This window comes from Ptychodera flava, chromosome 10 (genome assembly GCF_041260155.1).
Source record: "Ptychodera flava strain L36383 chromosome 10, AS_Pfla_20210202, whole genome shotgun sequence".
Classification (NCBI taxonomy): Eukaryota; Metazoa; Hemichordata; class Enteropneusta; family Ptychoderidae; genus Ptychodera; species Ptychodera flava.
Window position 1 is genome coordinate 1,016,362 of NC_091937.1, and position 21,171 is coordinate 1,037,532.

Consider the following 21,171-nt stretch of genomic DNA (forward strand, 5'->3'; position numbering starts at 1 on the left):
AAAAAAAAATTGCCAGTTTCAACATACCTTCAATACATTATATTGAGATTAATCTTAGATATCTGTATACCAAATATCAAAGCTATCAAATCAGTAGTTTTTGGATAAAATTTTTTTTTATCAAAAATTGGGAAAATTGCCCCAAAATTACAAATATGACAATATCAATACAATTTGTACAAGCATGACTGAGGCCATCCTGAGGAACATGAATATTAAGTTTCATACCAATCAGACGAGCGATTTCAGAGAACAAGATTTTTTGACTAAAAACGGAAAAAATACCTTAAAAATACAGACATGCAAATTTCATCCCAATTTTTGCACACATAATTTAGAATACCTAAAGAAATCTGCATACCAAGTTTCAACCAAATCTGACCATTGCTTTCTGAGTTTTAGTCATTTGCAGGATTTTTCCTTTTTTCCCCCTCATTTGCATATTTTTGGCACTGACATGTTCATTTGAACAAATTCACATCTCCACCCCTAGGTGCACCTGTACACCAAATACTAAGACAGTAGGTGCTACGGTTTAGGAGTTTTTGATGTGGACGGACATACATACAGACAACATCTTCCCACCTTATATGAATACCTCCCATTCGCATATATACATATGCATATATGGGAGCTAGAAATGGGCGACTTTGTCCCTTTAATAGATGCCACTGAGCCTACCTTGATAATTTAGCTGACATGAAAATGCAAAATGTCTTTCACTTAGAAAAACTATTGATTATGAAAAGTAAAGTATATTGGTATGCCAACTGTTGTCCAATTGCTTCTTTGTTTATTGTATCTCAAATCTCAACCCAGTCTGTCTATATACTGTAAACCGGAATATGTTTGCGGCGGGTTATTTTCGAGTTTTCTTTCCTGACAAACTATTTGCGGCAGGAAATATTTGCATTTGATGAAACCACAAACGGGAGCCGCCTTGTCAGTGTCATTGTGCGTCTTTTGGGGAGGTCAAGTGTCAAAGTTTGTCAACTTGTCTTCGTGTCTGTGCGCTAAGCACATGTCGACTTGTAGAGTGTCAAACGGTATCTGTTGTTTACGTTGAGGGGGGGTTAAGTCGCAATGTTGTCTTTGATCATGCACTTTTCGCCTCGAATTACTCCTCTTCTTCCTGAGCGTGGCTGAGTGAACAATGCCATACCCATCGGAAGATGGTCCCTTCCATATCACATGATGCAAGCTCCAAGCCTGGAGCTTTTTCCCATGATTCAAATGTCATGGAGCTGATGAAGCAGGCCGCAACTTCCTGTACTGTTTCTATTGGTTTTTGTAAAAAATTGCACAAGTTATAAATGGCGAAATGGCTTTTCCAGGGTAAGTGACCACAAAGCTTGCACATATGTAAAACTCATTCTTGATGAACTTCCCCTTTAAACTCTGATGGTTTCACGCTTTATTTTTTAAATCAAATTTTTATCAGCTTGTCTTTATTCAAACATGTAATTCTGAAAACATAATAAGGGAATGTCTCCTTTGAATTCAAGACATATAATGTTAATCCAAAGTTTCATCATTTTTCACTCGCCTTTAATACTCTTTTCAAGGAAGCTGTTGAATCACTTACCTAGATGATTCCAGGCGAACAAATTTTAGCTCTCCTGCCATTTTCAAAATATATGCCCTGTGTATTACTTACCAGTGCAACTGCGGTTTGATTGCCACTTTCTGATTGAACGATGTACCGGAAACCAGTGTCAATGAGAGATCGAATCTTCAGAGTGTGTGCAAAATAAGACTCCAAGGAATATGACCTAATGAAATAATGGAGAAGAAAAACTGCTAAAAGAAAACAGTAATGACATATTTCAGAAAAATTAAATGATAGAAAATCACATCAATGACACATCAATTGCTAAAATTATAAACTCCAAAATTTGCTGGTCATTTGAGCAAATTGCCATCTCCATCCTATGATGCACTTGTACATCAAACTCTATGAATGTAGAAGCTGGGTTTCTTAAGTTTTTGATGTGGATGGACATACATACATACATACATACATACATACGAAACTCATTACTACAAACTTGGTTAGAACGAAACCCTGGATACAATGAAAAGGACACAAAAGTCACGATTTTATCATTATACATTCTATCATTGTCACACCCTTTACAACAAAAACACCTACAGTGATAAAATGGTTACAGCGAACAGATTTCTTTCTGAGAATAAAGGATTTGTGAATGGAAAACAAAAATAAGTTTTGATGGAATGGTGCAAAAAAAGTGAGCGATGAGCCTGGCGATGAAAGACAGCTCTTTTCAGTGACAAGTTTGTATGAACTGGCCCCTGTAACGACATGATCCCATTGTTTATGTCCCATTTACAACACATTAAAACAGCACTGAATCACTAATTCTCAATTACACGTTCACACACAAGATCAACATGATTTATCAACACTTGCTTTCACCCTATTAGCTGCTAAAATCATTACAATGAATTGTTAACATAACCTGCTGTTTGTACCTGTTGGTCGATGTGTTAAACGCTGACAAGGGGACACCACATGGTGTTTACAGGGAGTAGCGCTGTGGCAGAATTTTGAATGGATCACTTTGATTTTCTTCGATGACTCAGTCAAAAATGAAAAGTGTGAAGTAGGGATGTTATGATATTGGAAAATCAAGCAAACTTTCTATCATCCCTCCAGTTCCTAACACAATACGATATCTACAAATGGTGTTAAGGGTTGTGCCCTGACATATGACTGCCAAGTCCAAATCATCAAAGCTATCAAGTCTGGTTAAGTCTGTCATCAGTTCGATGTAAAACCCAGGGCTCCCCCTAAGTCACCAAAATGATTAGCCAACTCATTAGCCAAATCAAAAATCTTTTAGCCATTTTGAGTAACTTTTAGCCAGTTTATGATCTCAAGTGTGGCAACAGCTTTCTCGTCATTCAGGAGTCCCTAATTTTACAAATCAAGATGTTTTGTATGATGTTCATGATGGTTTTTATATTAAAGAAATATGTGTTTAGTTTTTGCATTTATAATTTGTGTTTTTATGACTTTTCAGGATAGAAATCCTTTTTTGGTGGTACTTTAAACACCAGAAATAAAATAAGGTAACAATTGAATTCTAAAAATCTGGTAGCAATGTTCAGTGTATATTACAAGAGGCTGAGAGGTACAGATTGAATATTTCTGCCACATTCAGTTAGTATTCACAGTATGATAGCTTGTCATAAGTTACAGGCTTCTCTTGTGGCAAATTTATGCAGTCTTCCATAACCTAAATGTTTGAGCCACACAAGTAAAACATTTTCCATGCAGAAGACAGCATTTATGGGTATAGCACAATGGCAGTGTAGATACGATTATTGTGGTATTTAAGGCCCCGGTTTTACTTGTATGTCATAGATGTGATCAAGCAGGCTGAAATAGCATCTTGAGTATAAGTACTTTCTTGAGACAAAAAGGGCTGGGCCAAACAGAACTCTTGTAAAACAAGACACAACGATATATGTTCATTTAAAAACTATCTACTGTTGATTGACCAATCAGAATGCTCAATTCAGGGTGTTTTATTTACTCGTAAAGCCTTGGTCACCAAATTCCAGAAACGAATGACAGCGCCGTAGTAAAGTACTGTCCAATCAAAAGTGAACATGTCATATTCTGTAGACATCTGGTACGTTTTAATATTCAAATTTGGTAACACAGCAGAAACCAGCTGCAACACAAAATCTGCTGTGCCCTAGGGCATTTATATAATGTGCCCTAGGGCATTTATAGGATGTTCCATTACATTGGAAGGCTATTTCACAAATAAAAGTTTTAATTCATATCCTAAACATGTTACATTGACAAAGGAGACGGTTGACGTAAACACATTGAAAACGAAAATATATCAGTTAGGGGCGATAGTTTTTAAGTCGGATAAAACCCTCGTACTCGGGCTCTTCTGGTATATAAAGTCCAACCCTACGATAAAATGTCTCGGCCTGTGGCCTCGACATTTTATCGTTGGGTTGGACTTTATATACCAGAAGAGCCCTCGTACTCAGGCTTTATCCTATACTTAAATTACTCACTGTTTGAGGGCATTCATTGTTTTAATGATTATGATAACATTTTAGCCCAGATATATTTCCATTTGATATTTTGATATCATCAAGAAATGTCTGATGATGTTCACTTCTAGATCATTAAACTGATGGAATCTACAAAAATATTAAAATCATTCAGAATCACATAATTTCTTGTATAAGTTATAGCAGTTTGAAAGTAGGCCGAATGGGAGTCAGTCAAGCTGAATGCCATTTAAATTGGAAGGCAGCAAAATTACCTTTCACCTATTGGACCACCCTAGGTGGTTTCTTGTGAACCATAATTGTGTAATTAGGGGGTCTTCATGCATGACATCACATGATGAGATGACCTAGACTTGACCTTTCAGAAAACCTCAGATTTTCTCCTTTTCCTTTGTATTATGGCTCCGTTTGTGAAAGTTTCCTTTGAAATTATGGTTTTTACTATCAAACTGAGTAGTTGCAGGCCAATTTTGATACAGCAAAGAAGGTAAAACTTTTGATAGACTCAAGGACGACCCAGGGACTCACAGAAGCAAAGCAGGCCTCAGTGTATTCATGGACCTTACGTTCATGATGTATTGTAGTATCGAACAGCAACAGTGTTTGTTTTACGTACCAGGAAATTTGTAACTTTGTAGAAAGGAGATTAAACTGTTTCAATACATTGCAACTTTGTAGGAAGGAGGGTAAACTGTTTCAACATCTAACAACATTTATTGTTAGATGTAGTTTTCTGTTGAGGAGGTCTAAGAATTCAATAGCCACTACATTCGCCAAACAGGATTTTTTGTAGCCATTTTTAACTTTCTTTCGCATTTGGCGAATTGGCGAATAGGTAGCGGGAGCCCTGGTTCGATGTAAAACCCAGTACACTCTTGACCATTTTAAAGAAGAAAGCTGCTGTTTAAACGATGTATGAACACAACAAGATCGAGCCAGGTTGGAAACGTTTCTCTCTTTTGGCAGTTGACGATGTAAACAAAGCCCTGCTCAGGTGGTTTTCAAATGCATGGTCACTGAACGTACTAATCAGCAGCCCTATCCTGCATGCAAAAGCAGATTTTAGCAAAGAAACTCAACCATCCCGACTTCAAGGCCAGCAATGGTTTTAGGAGCACATCAAAGGTCGAAGCAGTGTGTGGTGAAGCCATGGCCATCAGTCACAAGATGATCTCAAGTTGAGTAAAAACAAGGCAAAGTGAAAAACCCAGGCCTAGTCGGGCCTAATCGGGCCCTCTAGGTTGGCGATCTAAAATTTAAAGCGAATTCAAACACGTTGGAAATTCCCACAGAGATTGAGTTTCGCGAAGCTACATTGTGCCTCAGCTGGCCCTGTGGCGACGCCAGAGATCGCTGCCAATATAGCATTTTGTGTACCCTCGATTGATGATTACTTTTTTGCCACCGAACACAGAATATAGTTTGTGCAGGTTTGATTTTGCTTTTTGCCATTATTTATTTTATTGAAATTCATGCGGCGAAATAGCCACTTGCAATTTGCATCGATTGCAGCCTGCCATGCCTCCGCGAGCACGAGGTTGATTACTTCTCTTCCGTGTACAAGCAGACTTCATATCGCAGAACCCCAAATAGTGAGATGGTATGTGACAGTTTGGGAGCCTTTGTGTGTGACGGATATACATCGGCACATACATACATACACACAAACATACAGACGCCACCTACTCACCATATAAGCTCTTTTTCGATTTATATACATACCAAATATGAGCTAAAAATTGTGCATAAAATTAGCATAAATTAAGTGTCCATGGCAGATAACATGGGGTTGCTTGAGTGTAAGCCCCTCCCGTAGTTTTACTGCCGTTTAGTGTTGCCAAACCAGGGGCTTATACTCGGACAAGTACGGTAATAAGGCGGACAACCTTTTTCTGTAAAATTAGGATAGGTTGGAGTAAAGAACTGAATGTATTCCCCCAGATCTCAATAGAGTGACAAATAGGGGGTAAAATCATGGCATTATAAAGCAAAAGCAAAATTTCTTTCGGGACAATATGACGAATTTTAGAAATAATTTGAACCATTGGGGCGATTAAGTTCCTAAGTTTATCAATGTGAGCCTTTTAAGTCAAGTGCTGGTATAAAATTAACCCCAGATAATATGTCAATGATACATTAGCTACCAAGTTTCCATCAACACTCAAGCTGCCCTGTGTATTTACCAGCCTCTGGGGTGTTTTAATTAACATAAAATTTGTTTTTGCTACATTAACAGTGAGCTTGTTTGCACTGCACCAGTCAAAGGTCTAAATTCTGAAAGTCAACATTAAAAGGGACAAAGTCGGCCATTTTTCATGAATTTGTTTGATATGAGACAATACCGTATTCCTCTGATTCTAAAACCCCGCTATTTATAACACCCCCCAGGATTATTTTATCGATTCGTTATTTGCCGTTAGTTCATTTATAACACCCCCCAGGGGGGTTCACCCAAATTCTGACTGGAACAATAGAGCCATTGTCATGTAATGAGACAAGGATATCTGCGACACCTACACTGTTTATCAAAGTCACAAACAAGTGCCAAAGTGAAGTATCAAACCTCAAAACAAGCACAGTATTGTTGGGGTTTGGAACGTGTTAATCGGGAACGGTTCTATCGTTCCTGGCAATAAAATTCCACTTGTATTTCGCTACGTAAATGAATATTAAAAGAGTTGGATTTTTGAGCGTATCGATCTAGTACAATGCCATCTTTTAGTCACTGTCATTTTGCTACCGTCAAAATTAGCAGATTTTTGAACATCTTGATCAAGTACGAATCGAATATTTTGATGCCATTTGGCTACCATATCATGACCACTTGGGCTACCATAACATGACGAAGACGACGACTTATCAAATGAAGCCATAGGACTCATGTTTTATGACCAGGGGGAAGATGACAATATAGACTTCGACAAGTTTGACTTCGATGAAGAGGGCAATTGTATCGACAAATGCGACATCCGAAGTTTCTTCCGCGCATTAATTCTGAAAATTCTTTGAATTTCTTTCGTTAATGTTTTATCAGTTTTGTACATAGTTTTTCTCATGTAATAAAGGTATTTATTGTTTGAACGGAACTTCTTGCTTGTGTGTGTCCTTTTCCTGAACTAGTCCCGGCAATAAGTAGGCGATAGTGTAACAGATTTTCAAGATTATGCATGCTTTCAAAGTCTTGCAAGGGCCATACCAACTTCATAAACGGCCCTATACTTAGAACAAAAATGTGCATGTTCGTACCATATTCAGAACAGTCGATTATAGATGACTGAATCCCACATCAAGAGACATTTCGTTCATCGATACAAGTAATAAAAAAACTTCAAAGATTTATTGCCAAAAATTCAATTCATCAAATTGTAGGCAGATTGGCGTAGCAATCTTTCGTCTCGGCCAGCTGATGCTTCAACACTTTATCAGTTGGAGCCTGCCTATTCGTAAGATCACAAGTCGTTACAAGATAAGGTTAGACTTTTTGAAACTACCGTAGGAGCAAAATAATAAAACTCACTACATGTAATTGATCGTTTATTTTAAGGAGTATGGTAATTGAAAATCATAAGTAAAAAACATCGGACGGACACCATCACACTGTATGCATGTGCTGAAAAGAATTTTACCCCGACCTCATGCACTTCTGTTTTTAGTGAGATAACTCTAAAATTCCTGCACAAAACTTGATGATACTTGCAACAAATATTGATCTGATATATATCTAATTATACTTAGAAGCATTTGGCAGTGTCAAGTTAAAAAATAGCTCATTTGCATATTTTACGAAGTTTTGTAATTAGTGATAAAACTCCGATACAACTTCACCAAATGTGATGAAATCTGCTGCAGATACTGATCTGACTGATATCTAAAGCATTTAGTAGTGTGAAATTAATTAAGGGTTCATTTGCATATTTAATGAACTTTGTAATTAGTGATATTACTCTAAAATTACAGCATTAAATTTGATGAAACTTGCTACAAATGTTGATCTGATAAATATCCAATTGTACTGAGAAGCATTGAGCAGTGTCAAGTTAATAATTAGCTCATTTGCATATTTCATGAAGTTTTATAATTAGTCATATAACTCCGAAATAACTGCATCAAACGTCATGAAAACTGCTGCATATACTGATCTGACAGATATCTAACTGTGTTGTAAAGTATTTAGTAGTGTAAAGTTATTTAAGGGTTCATTTGCATATTTAATAAACTTTGTAATTAGGTATATAACTCTGAAATTATGGCACCAAATTTTGTGAAACGTGCTACAGAAATTGATTTGATAAATATTTAATTGTGCTATGAATCATTGAACAGTGTCAAGTTAATTTAGGGTTTATTTGCATATTTAATGAACTTTGTAATTAGTGACATTACTCTAAAATTACAGCACTAAATTAAAGGTATGGCAATCGATCCCAGGGCCTAGGAGTGGCACATGTAAAACAGTGTGTATCTTTGCATCAGAGGCGGAATAAACTATTGAGTGTATCTATTTACCCAGAAAATCTTAATCCTGACAGCTATGTGTGTAGGCAACATACAGCATAGAGCCAGTCGACGTTAGGGACACAAAAAAAACACGAGGAGCAAACAGGTAGAGGTTTCGAACACAATCAATGTACCCGGTACTTCAACAATGTCTATAACTCCGCACTTTGAACATAGCTCGTAACAAGGAACAGTGGAAAGCACGTGGGACGTGTAGACCTATAACAGCCACTCATGTAGTTTGTGCACATTGAAGATTTTGCAGATCAACAACTTTGACGGAAAATGGACCGACGTTTCCTACCGTAATTTTTACCTCCTTCGATTCAGCACAAAATTTTCGTATGGACTATTGATGCAGGATTACAGTCGTTACGTGGTGGTAAATCCTTGTCGTATTGATGACTATACTGCGTAAACAGTCACTAATAAACTTTGCACGCATTTATGAGCACTGAATATTTTACCATTTTTAATCTCAAGCCGTCCGTATACGCGTATGACGGTGGCAAAACAACACAAGGAATCTGGCGTACATTATTACTGAATTACTTTGTCCAAAAAAATTGAGTTAAAACACCCAAATGCCAAATGATCATGATACAGAACTTTGCAGGTTTCTGGACTGAACGACCCCAAACCGACCGGACCTCAGTCAACTGTGCTGGCCCGACGTCTTCTCTATCAGCGTCAACTCAACCTTTCACTCTAGACAACTTTACCCAACAAACTGGGAATATACTAAATTTACCTTAAAAAATTCAACTGTGTATCTTATGGAAAAGATTTTACCGGGGCCACGGGGCAAATCATAAAACAAACACACCCCAACAGAGACAGTGGAATGATCATTAGTGTGCAAGGTCACCGTGTTATATGTCATGGTAAAAATTTCTAGCTTTGAAATGTCTAGACGGTACAAAAGACCAATGTGTAACTGCCGATGCCACAGCTGACTCTATAACTTTCAGGGGCGTACATTGGTATAGAACGTAATGTTGATAGCATAGTAGTTCTGCGTCCAGTGATAAACACGATTCCCAATATACCACGGCTGTTGAAGTTGAGCTGCTGCCTTCGATCGAAAATTTTCAACACAAAGACATAATATAAATACTTTTGCAAGATTATAAGAGCCCGCTGTCTTCTCACCTAATAGCTGTGATCAAGATTATTATGATAGAAGCAATTGACTGCCGAACACCTTGATCTTCTTATACACAATGCGTAAAAATGGGTTATTCCTCTCGAGAAATACGACAGCAAATATCGCAATATGAATTTCTTACTATCTTCCTCGCAATGATTTTTGCTCCCGAGTCTATTTTATCACGGCCACTGGACCATTTCTGACGATTTTTACTAACAGAGAATCAGTTTACACTCATCGTGGAAACACATTGCAAAGAGGTTCACAAAATTTTCATCACAGGAAAGATTACCGTAATCCCCTTTCAAAGATGTAGGAAATGTATAATGGGTTGTTATCTTGAAAAATCCCGAGCTGCAGCCGCTAACTACAAAATGCTTTTTCTTCCGAACAACTTCTTGACAACTTTACAAGCACACTCCGGTGATCACATGACGGTTGTAACCGTACATGTGCTGCCGCCAATGGAGAATCAAAAGACTTCAAATCAAAAGTCAAAAAATATAGAAAAAATATCGATATCCAAGCAATGTAAAAACGAGTAATTTTGATAGGGTCAATTTATTGTATATTATAAAAAATACCGTCAATGACGCTGTACCTTCTCTAAAGTGTGGCCAGGTCAGGTAATTGGTTGTTGGCATGGAGTTGTTGGTAAATAGTTGACGATGTAGGGGCATGAGGTGGGATATGGACCCAAAGAACCCAAAGATGATTAATACATCATCAAAAAAATTCTAAGCTACAGTATAAACTGCCTACAGATAGTTCAATGTGGAAAAAAAGTTAAATAATTCAGAAATAAGAATTAACAGTCCAAATAGTAATGACGCACTTCCCTACTGACCTGAGTGCATGTGAAATACACAACCTGGCGTCTGTAAATTAAATGCATACCAAGTGATCATTTTAAGTTACTTTTAACTGTTTTTAATGGATTTTCCAAAGAGTCCTGTGGAAATGATGGAAAATGCTTATCTGGTCTTGTGTTTGTAAAACCTCATGGCTGATTATTGTCATAGTATTGAAAAAAAATTGAAAGTGAAGAAATACTGTTTTTAATAGGCATATTTTCCTTGAAATACATGACCGTGTAAAGAATATATGCTAAAAGTGTTTAAGAGTAAATTTCTTTTCAAAAAATAATTTAATCTGTGACCAAAGGATTTTATTCTTTGAGTTTACAAAATTTTAATTCAAACATTGCAATTTGTTCAATCATCTTGTTCAGTGCAAAATTTATAAAATGATTGAAAAATAAAAAAATTAGCAGAATTACAGTCTTTGTGATGTAAAATTATGGGTTGACATCACGATAATTGTTAATCTGTTCAAGTACTACTATACTATAATTTAAAAAGAAAAGTTCATGCAGAAACGGTAACATATATTGTCCGCAATGTAGTGTTAATTTTGACTTTACATCAAAATATGTCTTTGCTGGATACCAAATATATAGGGCGAAATATTAAAATCAGCCATGTTCAGCAAAATCCACACAACAGCATTGATCCTTTTCTAATTTGATTTGCTTTGCTTATGTTATCCTTGTATGACAGTCAGTACAATATGGAACTTGAACACAACACAGTGAATAAGTATGCTGTAAATAGGGATTTTAGGTCACGTGACATTCGTGTTGAACGTACGTGTTAGATGCAGGTCTAGTCCGAACTTTCGTGTTAATTCTTAAATAGACCAAATAATCAGATAAAATGAAACTGTAGTGTTGAAGCTTATTATTTTCACTTCATTTTGGGAAATTTTCACTTTTGTACTACGATAAATGGCAAAGCAGCACGACTACAAACTCACGCGTACCGGCGATTTTGGCATCCATTATGAGCGTTGTGTGGTGACCTCAAATGTCCCGCGAAGGAGATTGAATATATACCTCTTTGATAGGCTCTCCGCATGACTTATTCCGATCGCATCACTATTTTTTAGGGGTGGTACGAAAGTAGAGATCATGGGCTTCATTTTGAGGGGGCGAACGTTAAAATCGGCCGAGAAAAACTCAATCTGTGATCAAACTTTGTGTTTCGTTTGTGTTTTTTGAAAGAAAATCTTGATTTCCTTAAACGTTCGGCCCCAAAATTAATTTTATGATAAATATTAATTGTAATTTTGCAATAATTACGAGTCTGACGATGCGAAAAATGATGCTTAAGGCCCTTTTTAGCGAGTATGGTTTCACCCCAACTTTACATCCGGGCACTCCCAGAATCACATACAAGTAATCAGCGCTTCGCCGCATGTTCTGTGAGTTCCGACGTTCACGATTTTGCAGCTAGATTGCCTGATTTCTTATCATACGCAAGGATCTAGAGATATATATTTCTATATGACTTTACCCTTTCTAACGTTATCTTGTTCGAAGTAGTTTGATTTCCGGGTGTTATTTTTTGATATACACTGAGAAGTTGTCAAGTTGGTACTCCAGTGTAGGCATACGCACGTGCACCGCACTTTGCCGATACTATACTGAACTGCTCACACGCACCGCACTTTGCCGATACTATACTGAAATTTTAGTTTTGATCTTTACTTTTTAGTTCCCGAGAAGGGACTATTTTGGTCCTCTCTGAAGAACAAGGCCGTAGACTATTAATTTGTTCTTTCCACATTAATGGTGTTCCGGACTTTGGAAAAGTTGGTTTTTATACTGGTTTGTATTTCGGACCGCTGACTTCGAGGGTCTATGGTATTTCCGGGGCAGCGTAATTTTGCATCCAGTTTAATGCAGTTGTTCATTCTATAAATGCGTGTTGCTGTTTTACGGCATAGACAAAGGGTTGAGAACGAAGTTTTTTTGACTTTTTGGAAAAGTTCTCTGTAATTGTTAAACTTAAAATCTACATTAATCAGACATTTCATAATCATTTAATAAAAGTTGTAATCACACAAAAAAAATCAAAAAAAAATTTCCGAAGTTCAAATTAAAAAAAATATAAAAATATATTTTGTTAAATTTAAATCAAGTTCTAAAATGTCACAGGTATCATTTGATTGTTTACAGGTATTGTTGTTTATTTGTTTACCTTGTAAACATAAATCTAAACTTTTTTCATATATGCAAAGTAATATATGATGGAATATGATTATCATATTTCTGTTGATGTTCACAATACATAACGCATACAGTGATCAATGTCACAGGTATCATTTGATTGTTTACAGGTATTGTTTATTTGTTTACCTTGTAAACAGCATTCTAAATAATATTTTTCATTTATAAAAATTAAAAACCATTGAACATTTCATCAGCAATATCCACAAAAAAATTCATCAATTTTCAATAAGAAATGCTTGAGTTATTGCAAAAAGCACTAGAAATTGCAATTCTAGTTTCCTCAAACAATGTTCAATATGGGGTCACCTGGTTGTAATGATAACTACAGGTGTCTACCATGGCATAATTTCTAAATAGGAAGCTGATTTTTTCAAATTCAACAGGACATATCTCTGCACGTACTGAACCAATTTTCATCAAACAAAATGCAATCGATTGGTCTTGAAGAGAGCTTTCTTTTGATATATAATTTATCGTTATTGTAGCTGTCTATCAATTTCATGTAAAATCCCTACTGTAAATGAAATTTTGTGGCTGCATCCACATGCAGCAATAGGAGTGCCTTTGTCTCTCACCCTCATTTCCAACCTGTCCATCCCTGAAAAAATAGTTGGTCTTATATTTATAATATTAATAATTTCTGTATTTGTTAAAATGTGCGCATCTCAAAAACTTTTGATCATAAACATTTTCATTGTTTTTTATAGCTGACCAGTCAGTTAACCTGTTTATTTTGAATATTTGCGCATTTTTCCTCAGTATTTGACATTTTCAGAATACCTTCTTATTCAATTTGTCATTTTCTAAAAGTTAAAATGCTCCTTTGTGTGGTCAAGCTTTCCACAAGCATCAAATGTGGTACTTCATATAGGAAGGTCTGCCTCTAGAGGGCGGGCATCATGAACAGTGTTTGTTAGTTATTTCCTCCACATAAACTTCTGATTGTACTGTAAACATTGAACATGGCCGACGTCCGATTTTCCTGTCTAAAACTTTCACTCATTTTCGTTCATATGACTCTGAAACTCAAGGAAACGATTGGGAAGAAAGAGTTATCTTGAAATATTGAGGTACTCGCCGATATTTTGCAAAATTTAATGAGAAAAATGCAAGGAAAATGCCGACAGGCTTACACAATGACCGTTTTCAGACTCAGAGGCATATGATCATCTGCAGATTATGCAACAGGCCCATATCACGTGAGGCCATGAGGGATATCCACGAAACTCAGTACCAAACACTAGTGCACACAGAGTGAGCAAACACAAAGTGAGTACCCCTAACGTCAGCTCAGTAGTCTGTAATAGATCGTAGTCAACTAAGAACCTTGGGAAAAGGCTTAACACTGTGGCTATGCCGCCAAGTCCCTTTTGATTTTTGTCGCAGCTCAAAAGCGTTCTCCTGCACCTCAACCTGAACCATGAACACCCCCACCAGTTTATGATATGACCATCACAATGGCATGACGTCAACGGATCTTGACAGACGGAAGTATTGACAGACGGAAGTAGTTGACACCAGCATACTGGTTTTTCAACTCTAATACCTTCTCTGTCTATAAATAGACACGAGAAGGTAAAAATGCCCAGGCTACTCGGAACAGCGTAAGATTATGATCTGAGTTGTTCGAATACTACACTCACACTGTAGGGTAAAATGGGAACTCAGATCGTTATACACTGCTTCTGCCAAGCGAACCGCTTAGGCTAAAGACGGTAAAATTACCATATATGTAATTATTGTTGCTAATTTCTGTAAATTTTGCCTACTATTCGTTAGGAGTTGTCAAATTTCTTGAGTTTGTCCGAAAACTATTTCAGGGAATGACGTAAGTTTCAAGACACGTGAGTGCGAACGCAATATCGATATCGGGATAGAAAAGTCAGTAACAGACAATCGAGGAAGAACAGAAGAGTCTATTAATCAGCGAATTAAATGAATCCTAGGTTACTATGAAAGTAAAAAAAGGTAATGTTGTGCCCTGGTTGGGAAAGAAAAGTTGATAAAGATTTCAAACAAACGTCAGATAATATTAGAGCAAGTTAGTAAAAAACAAGCTCAGAAAAACGTACAGAGAAGAACGACATCACGGCGATCTTCAGACCTTTCATCGTGTTTCAGTCTGAACGGTCAACATTGATGCTATAGTCTATGGCAATGTCTCTTTTGGACAACTCCAACTGATATGAATGGATCGCGATTTAGTTTCATCGCCCCGACCCGACAGGAAATAATGTAGCTTATGGGCACCTGTATAATCGTTGCATGAACGTATCCAATGGCCGGCCACTGCATTGGCCTTTGACCGTGCATCGCCAGCATACAACGTTTTGGACGTCACGAGAGCAATTTTTCGCCTTCTGTGAGCGGTTTAGTTATTTGTGTTGGCACACATCGGAATCGAGTTGATTTCGGCTGAAAGTAGTTAGAAAAGTAGTTTTTCGTGCTCGGTCCAAAATGAGTCTGCATGTCGCCGGTTTTGTCCATGTAACCGTTGGTCGAGTATTTTGCTCAGTAGATAGTAAGAATCGTTTATTCATTGTTGACATCGTAATCGATCCGATGTACACAACAAATGTTTGATCGTTTGCACCTTTGCGCATCCCCTCGTGATTGGCAGCTGTTTGAACGCTTTCATCAATTGTTCTTTGGACGCTTCAACACAGCATCGAAGCAGTTTTGGCATCAAAAGCAGCTTAAAATGGAAAAAATGAGAGAATTTCGCCAACAAGGTGATTCCACAAGTATTCACAAAACGTAATATGTTGGGACAGTGCATTAATTTACACCATGGTTCTTGAAGGATCCAGATTTTCGGGAGCATTCGTTGACGCTGCTACCATGTGCCACTCATGTTGGATTATGAATGCTCAGGGAGATAGGGGGTATTTATAGGCTCCCCCTGCCTTTAAATAAAACGTGCTACAAATGTTGATCTGATGGATATCTAGTTGTCCCATGAAGCATTGAGCAGTGTCAAGTTAATTAACAGCTCATTTGCATGTTAAATAAAGTTTTGTAATTAGTGATTAAACTCTGAGAGTACTGTGCGAAGTTGAAAAAACCTGCTACATATAGTGATAACATATATCTTATTGTTCTGTGAAGGGTACTACTATTAATGAACCTGTTGTAAAACACGTGAGCATATTCAGTTCATATCTGGTTATCCATTGTACTAAAGGTTGTATGTATGAAGGTTACAGACAGCTCACCCACTCTTCCAAACAATGATCTGCGTATTAATTCGTTGTGTGATGGGGTTCAACCATGGAGGTTAATTCAAATTGCCTGGATGCCCAGACAAACATTGAACATTGCTGTTAAAAGTAAGAAGGCGGTTACATATATCCTTTAAGCCATCTATCATATGGTCACTACTTGGTTCGAATATTGATTTGACTGAGGAATTTTGCTATCAAAACATTTATGTAGAAAATGGCCAACTTTGTCTATTTAAACCGGACTTTTTTGCAGACTCATGCCAGAAAAAACATTGGCATTTTAAAATGACACATGTTCAGGCGGAAAGAAAAGTAAAGACTGAATAATCACGATGTTACACGTGAATATGGACAGGACAGAAAACTCACATTGCTAGTTATTGGAAAGTCGAAAAATACCGTCAAGGACAGTGTGCTAACATTCGGTTTGAATTGGTCCATTCAAAAAATATTTAACCCTTTTCCTGCCAAGTCCATATTTCACCATCAGGTCAAGATGGTTAACATTAGTGAAACACAACATATTCCATATGGTGTATTTTAACATAATATTGAACTTTTGAAGGCCGTTGAAAACATAAATACTGTAAACTTGATTTTTATGGACATAAGATGCTATAACAGACCAAGCCAAGTGGGTGAAAATACGTCATATTTTGGCTCAATACCGCTTTATACTGACTTGGCTGTTGGGGAAGTGATACTGTCCGGCAGGAAAAGGGTTAAACCAAAAAAACAAGAATGCCAAAAGCAATTAAGGCCTGCAACTTAGGTACTGGAAGTCAACTTTAGGAACATGCATGTCAACGTCTATAGCAATGGGACAAGCAGATTCTACATACATTTATAAACAAATGTCCTAAAATAATCAGCCACAGAAGGCTTGACAGAAAGAAAAGATGGGAAAGTGGAGGAAAAAATGATGTACACAGGATCAGGTAAAAAAATAATTCTACCTCATCAATCTTCTAGATCCCCCAATTTCAAATATTCCACACCTTGGTATTGACCATGTTTATATAAAGAGCTACAATGGCCAGATGGCAGGATATGTTTAAATATGTGAACTATATACAACGTTGAGGATATTTTAATTAATGCTATCAGTGCTATCATTTGAGTGTAAACAGCACTTAAATTAGTTGCAGATAGTGAAATGACTTCCACTGTAGGGGTAATTATGACATCTGGAATTATCCTGGATCCAAATTTCTTATCAGTTCTTTAGTGTCTTGCATGGAAAAGTTGCAAAACTTGGTCCGCAGTGATAAAATTACCCTCAGCTTTGTCTTCTTGATAAAATTTTACAACAAATTGATACTAAATATGATAAAATTATGTTCACAGCCCTCAACATTGTCTCACAAGATATCCTGGGTTGGAATAGGTTATTCAAGGTAACAGACTCAGAAAATTGCCTAAAATGTACAAATTTGCGTGTTTCCCAACACTTTGGGTCAAGCAGAAGATTTATCTGAGAACATCCCTCAGGACTTTTACATCAACTTTAATACAAAGCTACATTGTAACAGACAGGTAATTTTTGAGAACAAGTTTTCTTGACCAAAAATGCCAAAATTGTCTTCAAAATACAAGTTTTCTTGACCAAAAATGCCAAAATTGTCTTCAAAATACAAATTTGTATATTTCAGGACAACTTCCACATATCTAGCTTTTGTCATTTTGGACATCTGTATACCAAATATAAAAGCTATTTGTCCAGGGGCTTTAAAAAGAAAATTTTTTTTACAATTTTTTGACCTTTATTTTTTCTTTATTTTCTTTATTTTATTATACAAAAATAACAAAGATTGCCCCAAAACAGTAATTTTTCCAATTCTGTCGGAATTTCAACAAATTAGAAGAGTAACACCCTTGCAAACATCCAACCCAAATTTGAGAGCAATTGGGCCGGCATTTCAGAGAAGAAGAATTTTTGCTTAAAATAAGAAAAATAACCAAAACATTCAGCAAAAATACAAATTCAAGACATCTTCACGATATTCATAAAACTGTATAGGGTTCACCTAGGGTTCTTGCACACAAATTTTCAAAGCAATCAAAACAGTGGTTCTTGAGTTATTAATTCTTGACCATTTTCAGATTTTTAAGCTCATTTGCATAAGTTTTGGAATTCAAACTTTATTTGAAAAAATCCCATATATAGCCCAGGATGCATCCACACACCAAATACCAAGTTAAAACGTGCAGCGGTTTGCGTGTTTTTGATGTTGACAGACATACTGTACATACACACCTATACACATACATACATACATACATGCATACAGCTGCAACAGACTTTGGCTTATAAGATAACCTCACATTGGTATACCAGATGTGAGCTAAAAACCGTGATGTTTCAAGAACGTCCCAGTCGACTACAAAGCAAACTGAGAAGCCTGGATGGACAGTGATTTAGTCACTGTATGGCTGCATAAAGAAGATCGCAAAGTCACTCACTAAAAGAGAAAGTTCTCATGGTTGTTGACAACTGCCCCGCTCACCTGGCCGTGAAAAATCTGAGGTCAATCAAGCTTGTCTTTTACCCACTAAATACAAGATCAAAGTTGCAGCTGATGGACAAGGGTGTGATCAGAAACTTTAAGGGTTTCTGCCGAAAAAGCGTTGTTCAGAAAATGCTGCTGGCTGTTGACTTGGGGCAAAGTCTGCCAATGATCAATGAGAAAGATGCCATCGATATGATTCACTCATTTGGGCATAAAGTTATCGACACCACAAACACAAACTGTTTCCTGAAGGCAGAGATTTTCCATCAGTCCAGTGATACAACCAGCTCGACTGATGAAATCCGAGAAGAAGCTGTTGACGAGGAAATTGGATGTCTGTGGGAAAGCCTGTCCAATCATTTTGATGTAACTTTATCATTTGAGACTTTATCATTGCTGATTAACAAGGTCGCTGCGTGGGGGAATGCCTATTCGATGATGGTATCGTTTTGTCCACGTTGCAGCAAGACGACATCGGTGCTGATGACGAGAACAGCAAAAACATCAACCCCAAAGTTGCAAATGCTGAGAAAATTCCATTGACATCGGAAGCCTTGCAACGCCTTCAGACACTCTACAGTTACATGCAGTCCCGCGATAACACACCACCATTGATATTTTCTGAACTGTCCAAGATGTAATGTTCACAGCTACAGTATGTCTTCTGGCCAAAAGTTAATCCAAGAATACAAACTTTATTCACTGATTTCATGCGCAGTAAATTCACTCATGATTGTCACATGTTATTTGTTTTAAAATGATTGTGTGTATTTTATCAGAAATAGTTCTTCCAATGTGTACATACACAATGACAAAGCTGGATTTATTTTATGAAAGACTGCAGAAAAGAGGTGAGATTTTAATGTATGATTTTTATTTCGATATGTAATTCTCTTTTTACTGCCTTAAGTAAACTTAGTTTGTCTTGAAAACGTATTCTCTTTTTCATTCCATGTTTTGTGTGATTCTGAGCTGAGTGGAGAAATGTGAAATATATGTGTGTATGTACCAGTATGTATCATAAGGAAGCCTTTGTTTTTACTTGAAAAGCGCCCCCAGCCGACATCAGTTATAACAAATACGGATACAACAAATGAATTTTTGTGGTACCCTGCTATCATTCTAACGAGGTTTGACTGTATATACATGTACGTACATCCATCTATCCATCCATCCATACATACGTTCAAATGTACATACATACCTACCTACCTTGGGAGCGAAGAAAATACTTCATATATTGAGCCTAAAATTAAAAAGCTCAGTAACTTGTGCAAAAAGGATTTACATTTATGTAATAATTTTCCTGACATTATTGGCAATACTGTCAATGCTTGTTCAGATACAAATGTCTCAAATAGATCAAATACAGTTGGCAATATTGCATTTCCTATAGGTTTGTTTTGCAGGTCTGACATCAGAATTAAGTTACATTGAACATGTACCACCACTAACTATCAGTGGTTCAGGATGGTCCTACTTGACTTTGTAAATCACTATTGTCCCCTGGACCTGGTATATATTACCCTGAATGAAAATGATTATTGGATAAGTTTAATGTCATTTTGATATGAGGTGCAGGGTCTCCAAATGTTGCAACCTAGAGAAATTTGGCCTTAAAGGCAGAGCCTCCCTTTAAAAGGACGTGAAGCTGTGGCGGCGTTCATTGTGTAAGTGGACACCAAACAGGTAACACGCGGGAACACGCTCCAGAAAATGCCACATTTTAGTTTTCCTCGGCCGCAAAAAACGTAGACAGACTGGATAGCGAAGGAGCTCTGTGGTTATATTCAAAGTCTAATGCGACTGGAAGATGATTTTTAGGAAATTTGACTGTTGGCCATTTGAAACGACCGTCACTCAAACGCTTGTATAAACTCTGTTTGCAGGATTAGCAAAATAATAATAATAATAATATAATATTTATTTCTTCTATAGCGCATTACATAATAGTATAAAATCTCAATGCGGTTTACAACACTTATAGATAAAGAGAAAGTACATTAAAGTTGTCATAAAAATAATAAGTAACATTACAAACAAGCATACATAAACATACACGTACACACACGCACACACACACACACACACTCGAGCTAATGTAAAACTAAGCAATCTGGTAAAATATCAAAATTGTACACGCTAAAAGGTTAAACTTTAAAAACACAATTGGAAAACACTAATGGAGTTAGATAAAAAAACTCACTGTGAGAAATATAATTATTGCATCCCGTAAGCCTTCCTAAAGAGATGGGTTTTAAGTTGTGTTTTAAAAGAATACAGGGAAGGTGCGTTTCGAATAGAAACATCAAGGAATTCCACAGCCTGGGAGCAGCTACCGAAAAAGCGCGCTTTCCATAATGCTCCTGATTATAGCGAGGTTCGACAAGTTTTGTAGCATTTGCAGAACGTGTTAGTCTACTAGGCTTGATAACAATGAGAAGATCTGACAAATAAGTTGGAGCTTAGCCATGGAGACATTTGTATGTAAGCATAAGAACTTTGAAATCAATTCGATGGATAACAGGAAGCCAGTGTAACTCTTGAAGAACAGGTCTGATGTGTTCATGTTTTCTAGTACGAGTAACCAAGCGAGCAGCTGAGTTCTGTATGTGTTGTAACTGGTTAATGAGATAATCAGGAAGATGAATGTAC

At 36.9% G+C, this 21,171-nt stretch overlaps 1 protein-coding gene across 2 annotated transcripts in view; it reads right to left on the minus strand.

Annotated features, from left to right (window-relative positions):
- LOC139141703 (E3 ubiquitin-protein ligase E3D-like) overlaps nucleotides 1–21,171 on the minus strand; it is a 67,319-nt gene that overhangs the window by 12,060 nt on the left and 34,088 nt on the right. For both annotated transcript variants that reach the window (XM_070711304.1, XM_070711303.1), the window contains exon 6: nucleotides 1,658–1,772. In XM_070711304.1, coding sequence (XP_070567405.1) covers nucleotides 1,658–1,772 — 115 coding nt within the window. The remainder of the gene's footprint in view (nucleotides 1–1,657; nucleotides 1,773–21,171) is intronic.